This window comes from Salmo trutta, chromosome 37, assembly GCF_901001165.1.
Source record: "Salmo trutta chromosome 37, fSalTru1.1, whole genome shotgun sequence".
NCBI classification, from domain to species: Eukaryota; Metazoa; Chordata; class Actinopteri; order Salmoniformes; family Salmonidae; genus Salmo; species Salmo trutta.
This window is the reverse complement of record NC_042993.1, coordinates 14,163,284-14,181,642: the sequence shown is the minus strand read 5'-3', so window position 1 is coordinate 14,181,642 and position 18,359 is coordinate 14,163,284. Positions and strand designations below refer to the sequence as shown.

Sequence of the window (18,359 nt, the reverse complement as noted above, 5' to 3'; positions counted from 1 at the left end):
GCAGAGTTTTAAAACAGCCTATCACTCGAATATCATTGCTTTATATCAGTGCACGTGCGAGCACTCTCGCAGTCTTTCTCTCCATCAACTCCATCCAAAATAGATAATCCTGTTCTAGATTGATATATAGCCCTATATATAGATGTCCTAGCCTTTCAGGTAATAAATTCAATTCAGTATTAGCCTTATATTTAGCTAATTAATGATAGATTATGCATAATAAGCTTCTAATTTATAGCCTCTGTCTCTTGCGCAATACGCAAACACTTGTGCTCCGCTGGCCTCTCTCCTTAAAAAACGCTCCTTAGCTCTTGGAGTCCCATGCAAGAAAATCCAGACTAGAATAGCTTGCTAGACATCTTTTTTTTTTTTGCATTCTGCTGAATGTTAAATACAGCAGCCAATAGAACTCACGGGTAGTTTGAAAGAAGAGAGAACAGACGATGGTAGGATATAGCAGTTATTTATTCAGACCCATAACCATTCAATCTTCGTGAAGAGAAGTGAAAGACTTCTGCATCTAATTCTAGTCCTATATTATTGAAGGATGTCATTAGAATGAGGAAGATAAGGACAACAAAACGTATTTCATTTAACTGTTGAACGCGAGGAAGGAATGACTCAACAAGAGAGAGAAAGATTTGGTAGACTAATAACATTAGGGGAAATATTATGAAAGGTAAATATGTGTCATCCTACTAATTATACAAATAGGCCCTATAATATTTTAAAATTTAAATCTAATTCTCTAGCCTATACTTGTAACTTTGTAGTAGGCTGCATATGCTGCACCAGAATCACATATTCTCTTCTGCTTTATCATGGTTTGAACGATGTGTGTAATTCAAGTCCATATAATACAGTATAATACAATGCAGTACAGTAATAGAGTTCACACTGAAGAAGGTTAGCCTACTGGAGCTAGTTTCATTTATTTACCCAACAGAGCATAAAGCTAGCTACATTTATATGGGCTTTTATGTTTTTCTGTCGTGCATAATCTGCAGTAGACTATATCATATATGTATTAGATAATGGCACAATATTTAGGGATTTTTTTGGTCTTGGGCTCATGTATGGCTTATAAAATGTATTATATTATTATGTATGGCTTATAAAATGTATTATAAAATGTAATATATGGCTCATCAGGCTCAGGTAGCATCAGGCTTTCATGCTGATCAAAGCTCTAATCAAATCCAGACATATTTATATGCTTTATGATGCTTTTGAAGGACACTTCTGGTTGTGGCGGGAAATACCGGGTTACCAGGGAGAAAAGTGATTTATTTTCGGAATGGAACATTTGTAAAATAACGGGAAAATATTCAACCCTACTGTGTTTGTGTGTGTGTGTATTTGTGTGTAGGCTCAGCCCCGATTTGTGTTCTCTGTCACCTGGAGCTGCATGGTAAATGGTCCAGGAACACAAGGAAAGCACAACGGACAATGCCCAAGGACTAGTTAGCCCTTCCCCATCTGAGGGGCCAAAATGTATCTCTCTGTTACAGTATCCAGAGGACCGACTATTAAATGTGTGAATAATAATATAGTGTCCATGACTCTGAAGGCATATGTATGCATGTACTGTATGTATGATCTCTGTGGTCACTTGTTTATCTGTACAGGGCGAACTCTAAATGAATCTATGCGAAGGGATTTTATGGTCCACCCAGGAATGATGTCTTATTTACATTGGTCTCATCCCCCACGCAAGCCTTTAAATACTGTGACACCCTGTGACGATTGGGCCTTGGTGGTCAGGTTACACTGTAAACTTGGTATCGTTTGATTGGTCAATGTGGTTGGTTTTGAGTTGAAAGAGTTACACCTTCAGATGTTATCAATGGAATGAAATGCCTTTGTTCTCTCTCTTATCCTGTATCCAGTCCATGGTGGAAGGTTGTATGATCAATTTTTATTTCCTAGGCTTCTAGGCATCTCTTTGTTCATGCTTTGTCTTCTAAGTAAACATTAGGATCTATATGCCTAGAAGTATGCTTTGTTAACATCAGTATTTCCATGTAGCTTAAGCTTTATTCCTTGTATGTGAATCCATTCATTGTACAATGTTAATTAAATATCTGCCTTTGATATAGAGAAATCTCAGACCAATTCTTGCTAGTCAATGTCAACTTATTGCCTAATGCTTGCTTCTATATTTTAATTATCTTTATGGAGTCAGATATACATTATAATAGGCTAATTGCATAGTCTTATTACAAGTTGCATGTGAGGTATATATAATATGCTTATATGATAATTATTACCTCACTACATGTGTGCCCTGCAGGTTTTCTACATCCCTCGTTCAGTAGGGCTCAGTGTGAGATAGGCATCGTTGGGAAAACATTGATTCTGGCTGATCCCTAACACCCTGTTAATGAAGATGTTAGTGGACGTAGCAGGTTGACACGGGGTGAGCCAATAGATAGTGAATAAATTCATGTGCTCATCGAGCTAATGGTTGAAGATACGAGGATGAGAAGGAAAGAGACCTAAATGGGATGTTTGGAATGATTCAGGTAATAATATCAAATGAAATCAAACTTTATTTGTCACATGCACCGAATACAACAAGTGTAGACCTTGAAATGCTTACTTACAAGCCCTTAACCAACAATGTAGTTCAAGAAGAGTTAAGAAAATATTTACCAAATAAACTAAAGTAAAAAATAAATAAAAAGTTACACAATAACTTAACGAGGCTATATACAGGGGATACCGGTACCGAGTCAGTGTGCGGGGGTACAGGTTAGTTGAGGTAATTTATACATGTAGGTAGGGGTGAAGTGACTATGCATAGATAATAAACAGTGAGTAGCAGCAGTGTACAAAACAAATGTGTGGGGGGGGGGGGGTCAATGTAATGGTCTGGTGGCCATTTGATTAATTGTTCAGCAGTCTTATGGCTTGGGGGTAGAAGCTGTTAAGGAGCCTTTTGGTCCTAGACTTGGCACTCCGGTACTGCTTGCCATGCGGTAACAGAGAAAACAGTCTATGACTTGGGTAACTGGAGGTCCTGGATGGCAGGAAGCTTGGCCCCAGTGGTGTACTGGGCCGTACGCACTACCCTCTGTTGTGCCTTACGGTCAGATGCCGAGCAGTTGCCATACCAGGCGGTGATGCAACCGGACAGGATACTCTCAATGGTGCAGCTGTAGAACTTTTTGAGGATCTGGGGACCCATGCCAAATCTTTTCAGTCTCCTGAGGGGGAAAAGGTTTTGTTGTGCCCTCTTCACGACTGTCTTGGTGTGTTTGGACCATGATAGTTCATTGGTGATGTGGATACCAAGGAACTTGAAACTCTAGACCCGCTCCACTAGAGCCCCGTCGATGTTAATGGGGGCCTGTTTGGCCCGCCTTTTCCTGTAGTCCACAATCAGCTCCTTTGTCTTGCTCACATTGAGGGAGAGGTTGTTGTCCTGGCACCACACTGCCAGTTCTCTGACCTCCTCCATATAGGCTGTCTCATCATTGTCAGTGATCAGGCCTAAATACCACCGTTGTGTCGTGAGCAAACGTAATGATGGTGTTGGAGTTGTGTTTGGCCACACAGTCGTGGGTGAACAGAGAGTACAGGACACACCCCTGAGGGGCCCCAGTGTTGAGGATCAGTGTGGCTGACGTGTTGCAACCTACCCTTACCACCTGGGGGTGGCCTGTCAGGAAGTCCAGGATCCAGTTGCAGAGGGAGGTGTTCAGTCCCACAGTCCTTAGCTTAGTGATGAGCTTCGTGGGCACTATGGTGTTGAACACTGAGCTGTAGTCAATGAACAGCATTCTCACATAGGTGTTCCTTTTGTCCAGGTGGGAAAGGACAGTGTGGAGTGCGATTGATTAATCTTCTTTTAAACAGGGAAATGTGTAGGCCTGCTTACCTTGCCTGTTTTTATGTGTGTGAAAACATATTGTCCAACATATTGGATAAGCCCTATATTGCCATGTAATTCTCTCAGAAGGGACTCGTTTATTCTAAGCCATGTTTCCTTCACACCCCAATTGCCCTACTGCTCTTGCCTCAGAGTGGAACAGGAAACAGCTTTCTCATTGGGCTGTTTCTCCATGAACCAGAGAGCATACAAGTAAATCAATAGCCACAATGGCCCTCTTCTAACAGCTCAGCTTTGTAATGGCACAAAGGCAATGGCATCTACATCCTGTGTTGTGGTGGTAGTATTCCTAGCAACACATCACAACGTTATGGGAGTCATGTTACACTGGAGTTGTATTGGGTAGTGAGGGAGAGATGGAGACGGTGGAATGGACCATGGTGCAGGGATAGGGTGGTTACTCCTATAAATATTCCCCCCAGTCCCAGCCTCCCTTCCTTCATTGATGGCGGGAGGGAGAGAGTGACAGTTGAATCACCCTGGCTCTATGTTTATGGCCCGGTTTCCTTGACAACATCCTCCGACTGCAACCGACCGACCGTAGAGGTGGTAGACTAGAGGGGGGTCCCTAAGAGCAAAGAGAGGTTTAACGACCCAACGACCAGCCACTCCATCCAACACCACTAAATAGCCACTCTATAGCCATCACTCAGTTTTCACTCTGTTTTCCTCTATATAGCTGTCAGCAAGGATCCCTTCGAGAATTCCTATGGTTGCATTTTATGACAGAACAAAACAATATATATTAAAAAAAACAACACAACAAAAAACATCATTGAAATGTACACCGCATGACTCTTCTGAGGAAAAGGTAATTTACTGTGTGTCAAATGGGTGTAATTCTGTTATGGGAGAGGTTTTGACCCATATCTGCCTGACATTTTTTTGTAATTGAGTTAGTTGAAAGGTCGGCCTAAACCCCAGTGTAGCAAAATGTTTACAGAGGAGTGGCTGATTGCCTTGTTGTAATCAAAAAGGGATTGTTTTATTTAATTCTATTTTTGACAGAATGATTTGGCATTTGAAAAAAAGGCATTTGTTATTTGCTAGTGTATTTATTTGTGTGTTGTGAGTGTGTCTCCTTGTGTGTGTGCAGGTACGTCCAAGTGTGCGTCCATCCGTGTGTGTGTGTGCAGTGTGTGTGTGTGTGTTTGCTTAGGCTGAGAGATATTTAAGTGTACTTGAGACTGAGTCAAGTTGAGTGGAAGTGATTGGCTCTAGAGTCCCAGGACCCCTTCAGTAATCTGTTTCAATTTGATGTGTGTGAGTGAAAACACACACCAGCCGCACCAATCCCATCATACGCTCCACTACCACACTGCAGATTGTTTAGAGAGGCCCGCGAGCTGTCGTTCTACTAAATGCCATGATAATTCAGCTTTGGCTGCATCGGGTTAATAGGTACTGCTGTGATGATGTAGCTTGCGAAATGCCATTTTCATAAACGCTGTGATCATTTGGATTTTCCAAGTGATTTTAATCACTTTGGTTGTACTTTTTGCTTCTCTGTTACTGTCTATTGAATTCTGTTGGTCTGGAGAGGTTTTGTTTAGTTTTCTCTCAAGTGCTGTATGTTTCATAGTAGGGTCAAAGTACTGTAGTTACTGTAGTTAAAAGGAAATCTTCCTAAAATGGGATGTTTTTACAGTGAACAGGAACAATTTTAAAATAGAAATAGACAAAAAATAACTTGTAGCCTACTTTCACATTTATTTGTTGTTGTAAACTTTTAAGATTGTTTTATTGAACCTGTCACATCAGTGCTGTTGGTGACATGCAATGTTAATTAAACTCCACCAGCTGTTTGGAACTCTGACAAGATGTTATTGTGCCGACTACGCCATGCATAGCAACAGACGACCAGATGTTCCAGGGAACTAACTTTAATGAGTCCACATTGTGTTCTTACAACATGGCCGCCCGTCTTCAAACACATAGCAGCTACAGAAGAAAGCATCAGTTAGCAGCACACTTCTGGTGTAGTATCTGTTGCGTCTGTCTAATGATTGGTGTTCCCTGAGGGAAAACTCCTTAAGGCCTTGGTTGTAATGACAGTTGTAATGACAGTTGTAATGACAGTTACAATGACAGTTGCAATGACAGTTGCAATGACAGTTACAATGACAGTTGTAATGACAGTTGGGGCGGCAGGGTGTTGGACTAGCAATCGAAAGGTTGCAAGTTCAAATCCCCGAGCTGACAAGGTACAATCTGTCGTTCTGCCCCTGAACAAGGCAGTTGTATTTGCTAGGCTGTCACTGTTCCTAGGCCGTCATTGAAAATAAGAATTTGTTCTTAACTGACCTGCCTAGTTAAATAAAGGGTAAAAAATAATAAAAATATGACAGTTATAATGACAGTTATAAACTCAATACATAGAGTAAAGTGGTCCACACTTTATGAGCAGAGAGGAGACGCATGGATGTGTGTATTTCCCACAAAGTAGAATTATTTTCTTCCATCCTTTCACATTCCTGAATCCCTATTAAAACCTTTGACCGGAAACACGTTTTAATCTTTTTTCAATTTGTTCAACACGTTTAATGGAACATAAATAAGGCTGGCGATGCAGAGAGGGCTACATTAACCTTGACCCGCAGATTGTTGGGGAGGCGCGTGACTCACACAGCCATTACTCCACTCATTCCGTCCTCCCGGACTCCCGCTTCCCATCATGCAACACTCTCTGTGCCATAGATAGACCTCCAGGAGAATCACACAATAGGCTAAAGTGGCTTCTGAACACAGGCGAGGAGAGGATGGAATTTTAGACAATTGAGGAAGGTATTTCAACATTAGAGCAAAGGGAAGGAGACAAAGACAGGAAACGAGACCATTAGACTATTGAGATACACGCTATATGTAGTTCAACATTGAAGCAGACAAAGGAAAGGAGACAAGGTCAGGAAACAAGACTATTGAGATCCACCCTGCTACATCTCTACCTCTGATGGATGATCTGCAATGGAAACTCACCCTATGAGCGGTTCTTCGAGGAAGTTTGGAGCAGAATACTTGAGGAGAGGGTTGCTGCTGGTGCGTCTTCACCTCTCTTCACAGGATATTTATCACAGGGCTGTTCTGTTTTACGCTCAGGAGACTCCCAGACGGCCCCTAATAAACGCTTTGAGTGGATGAAATATTCATGCAGAGTTAAATATGGATCCTGGAGAAGGCAGTCACAAGGCATTAGACACAGTCAATACAGATCACCACTTCCCTCTCCCTCTCTCCATATTTTTCTCTCCGGATTGCTGTGGTCTCAGGCAGAGTGTTGGGGTGGTGAAGAGGGGTGAATCTGCCAGGTAGAAATAGCACGAGAGACATCAGAGGAGATAGACAGGGGGAGAGGGTGGAGAGACAGAGGGGGGAAGAGAGAGGGAGAGAGGGGGAGAGGAAGAGAGATTGAGAGAGAAAGAGGAAGAGAGAGAGTGAGTGATGGAGAGAGAGATGGAGAGTGAGCAGGAGAGAGAGAGGTGGAAAGTGTGTGAGAAAGAGGGAGAGGACGAGTGTCAGGTTGTGCGCTACTGGTAGAGAAGTCAGGTGCAGGAGAGCAGAGAGTTGATCAGGCGCACACTTTATTTGGCAGATGCAATAACAGACGGACGCAACTGCGTCTAAACCTCCAGCCAAATAGCAAAAGTGAAAAGGGCAACAACATTAACAATAATAAAAATGTTTAACAATAAACATACTTCGGGTTAAACACGGTATCCGGGGGAAAATCCAGACTGGCACGTCACACAAAACAGGTAACAAAACAATTCCACACAAAGACATGTCGGGAACAGAGGTAATATATATGTAGTGTGATTATGGAATGTAAACCAGGTGTGCGGGGAAACAAGACAAAACAAATGGAACAATGAAAAATGGAGTGGCGATGGCTAGAAGACCGGTGACACCGAACGCCGCCCGAACAAGGAGAGGAGCCGACTTCGGCGGAAGTCGTGACAGTACCCCCCTTTGACGTGCGGCTCCAGCAGCGTGCCAACACCGGCATCGGGGACGACCTGGAGGATGAGGCGCAGGACAATCCGGGTGGAGATGGTGAAACTCCCGCAGTAACAAAGAATGTCCTCCACCGGCACCCAGCATCTCTCCTCCGGACCGTACCCCACCCACTCCATGAGGTATTGAAGTCCCCTCGCCTGATGCCTCGAATCCAGGACAGACCGAACGGAGTATGCTGGGGCCACCTCGATGTCCAGAGGGGGCGGAGGAACCTCCCGTACCTCAGACTCCTGGAGTGGACCAACCACCACCGGCCTGAGGAGAGACACATGGAATGAAGGGTTAATTCGGTAATCGGGGGAAGCTGTAACCTGTAACACACCTCATTCACTCTCCGCAGAACCTTAAATGGCCCCACAAACCGCGGACACAGCTTTTGGCAGGGCAGTCGGAGGGGCAGGTTTCGGGTCGAGAGCCAGACCCGGTCTCCCGGTGTGAACACCGGGGCATCACTGCGGTGACAGTCCACGCTGGTTTTGTGGCGCAGCGCTGCCCGCTGGAGGTGAACATGGGCGGCTTCCCATGTCTCCTCCGCGCGCCTGAACCAGTCATCCACCGCAGGAGCCTCAGTCTGACTCTGATGCCACGGTGCCAGAACCGGCTGGTACCCCAATACGCACTGGAAGGGGGAGAGGTTAGTGGAGGAGTGGCGGAGCGAGTTCTGCGCTATCTCTGCCCAGGGCACGAATACCACCCACTCCCCCGGCCGTTCCTGGCAATAAGACCGCAGGAACCTGCCCACATCCTGGTTCACTCTCTCCATCTGCCCATTACTCTCGGGGTGAAAACCTGAGGTAAGGCTGATCGAGACCCCCAGATGTTCCATGAACGCCCTCCAGACTCTCGAAGTGAACTGGGGACCTCGATCAGACACTAAATCCCCAGGCACCCCGTAGTGCCGGAAGACGTGTGTAAACAAGGCCTCCACAGTCTGTAGGGCCGTAGGGAGACTGGGCAGAGGGAGGAGACGACAGGACTTAGAGAAACAATCCACAACGACCAGGATCGTGGTGTTTCCCTGTGAGGGAGGAAGATCGGTCAGAAAATCCACCGATAGGTGTGACCAAGGCCGTTGTGGAACGGGTAAGGGATGACGTACAGGTCATGCTCCAACAGTCGTCCAAGCACCCTGTGCACCAGGGACACATGCTCGGCGCGTGTAGCAGAGTATATCAGAATGTCATCGATATACACCACTACACCCTGCCCATGCAGGTCCCTGAAAATCTCATCTACAAAGGATTGGAAGACTGATGGAGCATGCATCAACCCGTACGGCATGACGAGGTGGTACTGAACGCCGTCTTCCACTCGTTTCCCTCCCGGATACGCACCAGGTTGTAAGCACTCCTGAGATCCAGTTTAGTGAAGAAGTGCGACCCATGCATTGAATCAATTGCCGTGGCGATGAGAGGTAGCGGGTAAATGTACCTCACCGTGATTTGATTTAGACCTCGATAGTCAATACACAGGCACAGACCTCCCTCCTTCTTCTTCACAAAAAAGAAACTCGAGGAGGCGTGTGAAGTGGAGGACCGAAGGTACCCCTGACGCAGGGATTCAGAGACATATGTCTCCATAGCCGCCGTCTCCGCTTGTGACAGGGGATACACGTGATTCCTGGGAAGTGCGGCATCTACCAGGAGATTTATCGCACAATCCCCCCGTCGATGGGGTGGTAATTGAGTCGCCTTCTTGTTGGAGAAGGCGAGAGCCACTGGCACCGGAGCGGGGGTGCTGGAAGCTGGAACCGACAGAGCCCTCTCTGGACGTCCGTGGGTGACCAACAGGTTATCCAACCGAATGGACAGATCCACCAGCTGGTAAAAGGTGATGGTGGCATCCCTGCAGGCCAACTCCCGACGGACATCCTCGCGCAGGCTGCATCGGTAGTGGTCGATGAGGGCTCAGTCATTCCAACCTGCTCCGGCGGCCAAGGGGCGAAATTCCAGGGTGAACTCCTGGGCGCTCCTCGTCCCCTGCCTCAGGTGGAAGAGACGTTCACTCCTTGAAGTGGTCCAACGCCGCATCTCCTTCTCCCCACACAGCGTTTGCCCACTCCAGAGCTCTCCCCGAGAGGCACGAGACGAGGGCGGACACCCTCTCTCTTCCCGAGGGAGCCGGGTGAACAGTGGCCATGTATATGTCCAGCTGTAATAGGAATCCCTGGCACCGTGCTGCGGTCCCATCATACTCCCTTGGAAGGGCGAGACGCATCCCTCTGGGACCGGATACAGGGGGGACGGGTGGTGGTAACCCCGGTTGTGCTGGTCGAGACGTTGGAGAGACTCCCTGTCTCTCCCAGCGGTCCATGGTCTGGACAACGCGATCCATCGTTGCGCCGAGATGTTGCAGCATCGCCGAGTGTTCTCGGACGCGCTCCTCAACCCCTCGGATCGGGGTACCTGCTCCTGCTGACTCCATGGGAGGTGTGGAATTCTGTCAGGTTGTGCGCTACTGGTAGAGAAGTCAGGTGCAGGAGAGCAGAGAGTTGATCAGGCGCACACTTTATTTGGCAGAAGCAACAACAGACGGACACAACTGCGTAAAAACCTCCAGCCAAATAGCAAAAGTGAAAAGCGTGACAAAATGGAGCGGCGATGGCTAGAAGACCGGTGACGCCGAACGCCGAACGCCGCCCGAACAAGGAGAGGAGCCAACTTCGGCAAAAGTCGTGACAACGAGAAAGAGGTACTCTGACATGTTGTTTATGATGTGCGAATGCAGCAGTCGGAGGTGTCAGGGTGGTTTTACCAATGTTAACCTGTTGAGGACAGACGTTCCGCTAGCGGAACCCTGTTCCGCCTGCGAAATCCCTAGCCAACAGCCAATGGCATCGCACGGCGCAAAATACAAAACCAACTAAAATACCACAATTCAATTTTCTCAAACAATCAACTATTTTACACCATTTTAAAGATAAGACTCTCGTTAACCTAACCACATTGTCCGATTTCAAAAAGGCTTTACAGCGAAAGCAAAACATTAGATTATGTTAGGAGAGTACATAGACACAAATAATCACGCAGCCATTTTCCAAGCAAGCATATGTCACATAAACCCAAACCACAGCTAAATTCAGCACTAACCTTTGATGATCTTCATCAGATGACACTCCTAGGACATTATGTTATACAATACATGCATGTTTTGTTCAATCAAGTTCATATTTATATCAAAAAACAGTTTTTTACATTAGCATGTGATGTTCAGAACTAGCATACCCACTGAAAACCTCTGGTGAATTTATTAAATTACTCATGATAAACGTTGACAAAATACATAACAATTATTTTAAGAATTATAGATACAGAACTCCTTTATGCAATCGCTATGTCCGATTTTAAAATAGCTTTTCGGCGAAAGCACATTTTGCAATATTCTGAGTACATAGCTCGGCCATCACGGCTAGCTATTTTGACATCCGCCAACTTCGGGGTCACCTAAACTCAGAATTACTATTAGAAAAATTGGATTACCTTTGCTGTTCTTCGTCAGAATGCACTCCCAGGACTTCTACTTCAACAACAAATGTTGTTTTGGTTCCAAATAATCCATATTCATATCCAAATACCTCCGTTTTGTTCGTGCGTTCAGGTCACTATCCGAAGGGTGACGCGCGAGCGCATTTCGTGACAAATAATGTCAAAATATTCCATTACCGTACTTAGAAGCATGTCAAACGCTGTTTAAAATCAATTTTTATGCTATTTTTTTCGTAAAATAGCGATAATATTCCAACCGGGCAACGTTGTATTCATTCAAAGACTGAAAGAAAAACATGGCGAGTTCTCATGACCGCGCATCTCCAGTCTCACTGTCCCCAGGCTGACCACTTACAAACTCTGCTGCTGTACTTTGCCCAGAGACAGCAGATACCCCATTCCCCTTTCTGGCGGCTTTAGAGAGCCAATGGAAGCCTTAGAAAGTGTCACGTTACAGCACAGATGCTGTAATGTCAATAGAGATGCAACAGAAGGACAACAAATTGTCAGACAGGGCACTTCCTGTATGGAATCTTCTCAGGTTTTGGCCTGCCATATGAGTTCTGTTATACTCACAGACACCATTCAAACTGTTTTAGAAACGTTAGAGTGTTTTCTATCCAAATCTACTAATTATATGCATATTCTAGTTTCTGGGCAGGAGTAGTAACCAGATTAAATCGGGTATGTTTTTTATCCGGCCGTGAAAATACTGCCCCCATCCCAAAGAAGTTAACTAACTAACTGTAAAACACTGAGCACTGCTCCTGCAGTGGAAAGCTCTCGCAAAACTAAACACCCCAGCCAGATCGGACTACATTCAAACATCACACACATACACACATGCACACACACATGCACACACACACACACACTCATATACCCAACGTTCACTTTTGTCTGAATTCCAAATTTCGACAGAATTGTAGATCGGGATCATAACTCTTTAATTGATTTAAGAACAACCGCTTTTCACAAGCGCCTCCATCTGCTTAACATTCACTGTGATCACCATGGGCCTTTGTTGGTGCCAACAAAGCAGCTATTTAAACTAACTGTGATGGTCAGGTAATGAACATTTTGAAACAAGCTGATGTGCAATGAAGTCTAACTAAGGGTTTCTGCCCAAATTGAGATGGCCAGCTGGTCTTCTTCATAGGCTGCGTCTGAAATAGCACCATATTCCTTTTGTAGTGCACTTCTTTTGACCAGGGCATGCACTATAGGTGCACTAGGAATAGGTAGCCTATTTCAGTCACAGCCATAGTCTGCAGCCATACAGTAGCTACACTGTTTCCTCTCTCTGGCTCATTGTATATGTATTCTGCAGTGTTAGTTAATAGTGACCCACAGTGGGCGAGGTCCTCAGCCCTCCATTGTGTCTACTGTGTCCACTTTGTCACGGGCAATGACGCATCATCAGCGTGCGAGAGGGCGCCACCGTGGGGCATCATCATCAGTATGCGACAGAGTGTTGTAGTGATTTAATGAAGGCTTGGGAACTGGCTGCTGCTCAACACTCAACAACAAGCTGTGAGCTGAGCTGTGCTGGTGTCCCATGGTGCTGTGCGCTCAAGTAGAAACAGGAAGTAAACAAATAATGCCATGGGCCAACCAGCTGGGGACTGACTGTATGGCTGCAGGCTGCAGAAAATAACAACTACATGGTTGTGACTGTGACTGTTACTGTGGCAGGTCTATACAGTGCTGAACCAGGGAACAGATTATTGCTGTGACTGTTACTGTGGCAGGTCTATACAGTACTGAACCAGGGAACAGATTATTGCTGTGACTGTTACTGTGGCAGGTCTATACAGTACTGAACCAGGGAACAGATTATTGATTGCACTTACAGATGACTGGAAACACTTGTAAGAATTCTTCAGCCATAGTGGCTCTCTGTCCGATATCTCTATGTAGGAATTTAGATGTTAGCGCAATGACATGCTATCTGTTCCCATAGACTTTCAGTCATTGAGCCAACGAGTATCCATTTAAAAGCATGTATCGGCAAAAATATATATATCTTGTAAATCCTAGTTTTTACCGCGGTGGAAAACATGTAGCATCGGTGCTAAATTAATATTGGAGAAGCACTGTAGATGGATCGATAATGAGCGTGAATTCAATATATCAGTGATGAATGATAAAAGTCAGGTGGAGTATTGATAGATGTCTTTTTGGTTTCCTTTTCAAAGGGGAATTCATACTGTTGGGATCCGTTTTCTTCTAGCATCAAGGTCTGTGGTACTGGCGCTGGTAAGATACAGTGTGGCGCCAGAAAAAACAGAGCTTTGAGAGAAACATAGATGGTGGAGGTAGAACAGGAGGGATACAGACAAATATTAAGAAATGAGGAAGTGGAATGAAATGTGCAATAGTGCAATAGTGCAAAGAAGGGAGAGAAAGAAAGAGGGAGAGGAGGGGAGAGGAGGAGGAGGGAAGAGGAGGAGGAGGGAGAAGGAGGAGGGGGAGGAGGGAAGAGATGCAAGACAAGTTGACAGATGGATGGATTTCATTAAAATTGGAATGACATTAGACATCTATTCATGGAGCTTCCTTATCTATTACTAATTAAAACCAAGGGAGTCAAATGAATACAGAGTAAAACTTCAATTACCAGAGATACATATTTGTAGTTTATCTTTGGAAAATGGGGAGCCTGCACTGTTTGCAACAGAAATGGAATTAACATGACATTTTTGGGGCGGCAGGTAGCCTAGTGGTTAGAGCATTGGGCCAGTAACCACAAGGCTGCTGGATTGAATCCCCGAGCTGACAAGGTAAAAATCTGTTGTTCTGCTGCTGAGCAAGGCAGCTATCTTGCTGTTCCCTGGGTGCCGTGGATGTCGATTAAGGCAGCCCCCTGCATCTCTCTGATTCAGAGGGGTTGGGTTATATGCAGAAGACACATTTCAGTTGAAGGCATTCAGTTGTACAACTACTAGGTATCCCCCTTTCCCTATTCAAAATGGTATACGTATTGTACATTGATTCATTCCCTCTCACACGTTCTTTTTTGTCTGTGTTTCCTGTGAAGGTCTTATTCGGTTACAGGAGCTCATAAAGGCTCCATCTCGCTACAACATCCGCTTGAAGATCCGCCAGTTGCCAGCGGACACCAAGGACGCCAAGCCTCTCCTCAAGGAGATGAAGAGAGGGAAGGAGTTCCACGTCATCTTCGACTGTGGACACGAAATGGCTGCCGGCATCCTAAAACAGGTGTGTGTGAGGAGGGGAAGTGATGTGTGTCTGTGTTTGTGTGTGGATGAGTGAGAAGTCACAATCCCCAGTCAATTCAGACAAGTTTTGTCAAACTGGGTGCAAAATATGTTTTTTGTACATTTCCTTGAAAGAAAGAATGTCCTCTAAGGTCCTTTCAGTCATGCAGCATATCAGCTACACCTGAAACAGAAAGAGAGGATGTTTTATACTGACTCAATTAAAAACATTAATATTCCTCCTCCTGCTTCCAGGATGTATCAAATATTAAAGATAACATGACTCACCCTGGCACTCAGTCCTTCTCCCTCACTCTCTCCATCTTGGCTTTTTTAATCAGTGTGGTAGCTGGTGATTGGTTATGAAGGTCAAGGACACCTATCATTAGCTAGTGGCTTATGAGCTACTCCCTGGTAATGGGGGGTAATGAAGGACTTTTCCCTGATATCCTCATTACAAGACACCCGCCTGACTCAGTGATGGAAGGATTCCTCTCCTTATTTCACTCTGGGATGACAGTCATGGTACTCTTTAGAGACGCAGATCAATCTTCTACCGTACAACAAACAACTGGTGGTGGTTTAACTGTCGTTTATAGTGCCATTGTGGGACTGTCTGCATGCTAAATATCCAGCTTCAAATGATTCATGTTAACCTCTGTAGGCCTTCCTCTAGAGTTCATATGCAGGTGGCCAAATGCCCATGATATGCAGGTGCTAAAAGATCATTCTGCTTCTGATCCCTAAAGGACGAGGTATAACTACTGCAGATTTCCCCAATCCCTCTGTGGTGTCCACGGATATTGTGCAGTGCATAATAGGATTGAAGATATCTGATTGGCTAAGAAACACAGAATTCCATCAGGTCCACTTGAATGTTGTCATCTGATTGGAAAAGGAAATACAATCATTTACATTCTGCACCCTTATTGGCTATGAAACCTCATGGCCATGGGGTAATGCTAGGTGCATTATTGGTGAGTAGATTAGAGTATGTTCAACCCACCTGGATACTTACCGTACCCACCTGACACCGGCAGCAATTACTGGCCTGACCCTTTCCCATTTAATCACTCTCCATTTCCCTGCACAATCATCATCTGTGATTCCTAATGGTTTAGCGAAGCTGTCAGAGAACTGCAGCACGACTCACCTGTCCCAGCTGCCTAGGAGACCAAGCCACATTTATAGCGCTTAAATAGGGTGGGCTCTCAGCCAAAGGCCCTAACAGACACACACAGAGTAGACTCACAGTATAATGCTGCAATAACAGGGGCTTCTTCTTCAAATGGCCTTGTGAGATGTTCACCTATAAGACATAATATCCCTACAACAGTTGATATAGCAACATAGAGGTGAGGAGTCTGTAATTATTTTAGCAAAACATGGCCACCACTGATCAGACCAAGGTAATGACCACAGTCATCTGTCTGTCTGCAGTGATATCATCTAAATTCAGACAGAGTGAGGGAGAAAGAGAGACAGAGAGAGGGAAAGAGAGAGACAGAGAGGGAGACAAAGATAGAGAGAGAGAGAGAGAGAGAGAGAGAGAGAGAGAGAGAGAGAGTGAGCGAGAGAGAGAGAGATAGAGATAGAGTGAGGGAAAGAAGCCTGTAGAAGCCTGGGTCTGTACTTTGTCAATGGTAGGTTACGGGGGGACTCTTTGGGGAGATTCACCTACTGCTCACCTCTTGGCCACAGTACAGTAGAGTATATGATTACAGACATTGACCCCTTCTCTCTCAGCTCATTCACTGTCAAGCCACTAACACCTCTGTCTGATCACAGCCAAATGACGTTGTTCATTTGCAACCAAAATATCCAAACACTCTTAGATAACTTTCTGGATACCACATTCACTCACAGTAAAGAAGGTATCAATCTAGCAGTAAAAAACATCAACTCAATTCAGGCAAACGGCAAAAGAATGTAACGGCAGTCGTATAGATGGGACCAAGGCGCGGCGTGTTGAGTGCTCATTATATTATTTAATGAAAAAATGAAACACTTGACAAAGGAACAAAAACAACAGCAAACAGCAAACAACCGCAAAACGGAAAACAACTACCCACAAAACACAATAGAAAAACCCCAACTTAAATATGATCTCCTATTAGAGACAACACGAACCAGCTGCCTCTAATTGGAGATCATCCCAAAACTCAACATAGAAATAGAAAAACAAGAACTAAACATAGAAACAACAAACATAGAATGCTCACCCATATCACACCCTGACCTAACTACACAGAGAAAAAACAGCTCTCATAGGTCAGAGCGTGACAAAGAAGCACAATTGAAATTGATAAAAAAACTAAACAAAAATGATCACAGATGACAACTGGTTTGATGCAGATTGTAAAATTATAAGGAAAAAACTTAGAACACTATCCAAACAAAAGCAGAGTCCCAAATAATGGTGAAATACGCCTTCATTACTGTGAGACTTTAAAACTATAAACGTACACTCAGAACCAAAAAAAGCACAGTACAACAGCAAGCAGCTGACACTAATTGAGGAGTCCATAAACACAAACAACTTCTGGCAAAATTGTAAAATAATTAAAAAAATCGAAACAAGAGGAATTAGCGATACAAAATGGTGACATATGGACAACCCATTTTAAAACACTCTACAACACCGTTCAAATTGACACAAATGCAGAACAACGCCAAATTCATGAGAAGTTGAATGGATTAGAAAAAGCTAGAAAGGACAATCAAAATCCATTGGACTCCCCAATTACTGACCAGGAGCTCTATAAGAAACTTCAGGCTCTCAAATGTAAAAAAGCCTGATGGCATCCTAAATGAGATGCTCAAACTCATTAGTGCAAAATTTCAATTGGCTATATTAAAATAGTTTAATTTGATCCTGAGTGTAGGTTATTTCCCTGACATCTGGAATCAAGGACTCATAACCCCAAAGAACGGAGACAAATTTGACCCTAACAATTACAGAGGCATTTGTGTGAACATTAACCTGGGGAAGGTTTTCTGTAGTATTATAAATGTAAGAGTTCTAAACTTCCTTAATAAGCACAATGTCTTGAGTAAAAGCCAAATTGGATTCATACCAAAACATCGCATGACTGATCATATTTACACCCTACACACCCTGATAGATAAGCATGTCCACCAAAATAATACCAAGATATACGCTTGCTTTATCGACTTCCAAAAAGCATTTGATTATATTTGGCATACAGGACTGTTCTACAAAGTTATTGAAAGTGGTGTAGGGGGTAAAACATATGACATAATTAAATCAATGTATACTGGCAATACGTGCAGCATAAAAATTGTCAAGAAAAGAACAGAATTCTTTAACCAGGGGCGGGGCCTTCATCAGGGTTGCAATCTGAGCCCTGCACTCTTCAATATTTACATCAACGAATTGGCCACTATTCTAGAAAAATCCTCAGCCCCTGGTGTTAGTCTCCACAATTCAGAAGTTACCTACTCTTCGCAGATGACCTATGCCTGCTGTCACCCACAGCACATGGCCTACAGCAGAGCCTGGACCTGCTAGAGCAGTACTGCCAGACCTGGGCCCTGGCAGTAAACCCCAAAAATACTAAAATAATGATTTTCCAGAGAAGATCCAGATCTCAGGGAATTAGACCAAAGTTCTCAATTGGTACAAAATATATAGAGTACTGCACACACTACAATTACTTGGGTTTAAAAATAAGCTCAACTGGACACCTTAATGAGGCAGTGAATGAACTGAGAGAGAAAGCA

At 44.4% G+C, this 18,359-nt stretch overlaps 1 protein-coding gene across 1 annotated transcript in view; it reads left to right on the top strand.

Annotated features, from left to right (window-relative positions):
* The window catches only part of LOC115176636 (glutamate receptor ionotropic, kainate 2), a 190,598-nt gene that overhangs the window by 94,074 nt on the left and 78,165 nt on the right, over positions 1 to 18,359 (top strand). Inside the window, exon 5 of the mRNA XM_029736756.1 lies at positions 14,435 to 14,616. Within this exon, the coding sequence (XP_029592616.1) occupies positions 14,435 to 14,616 (182 nt within the window). The remainder of the gene's footprint in view (positions 1 to 14,434; positions 14,617 to 18,359) is intronic.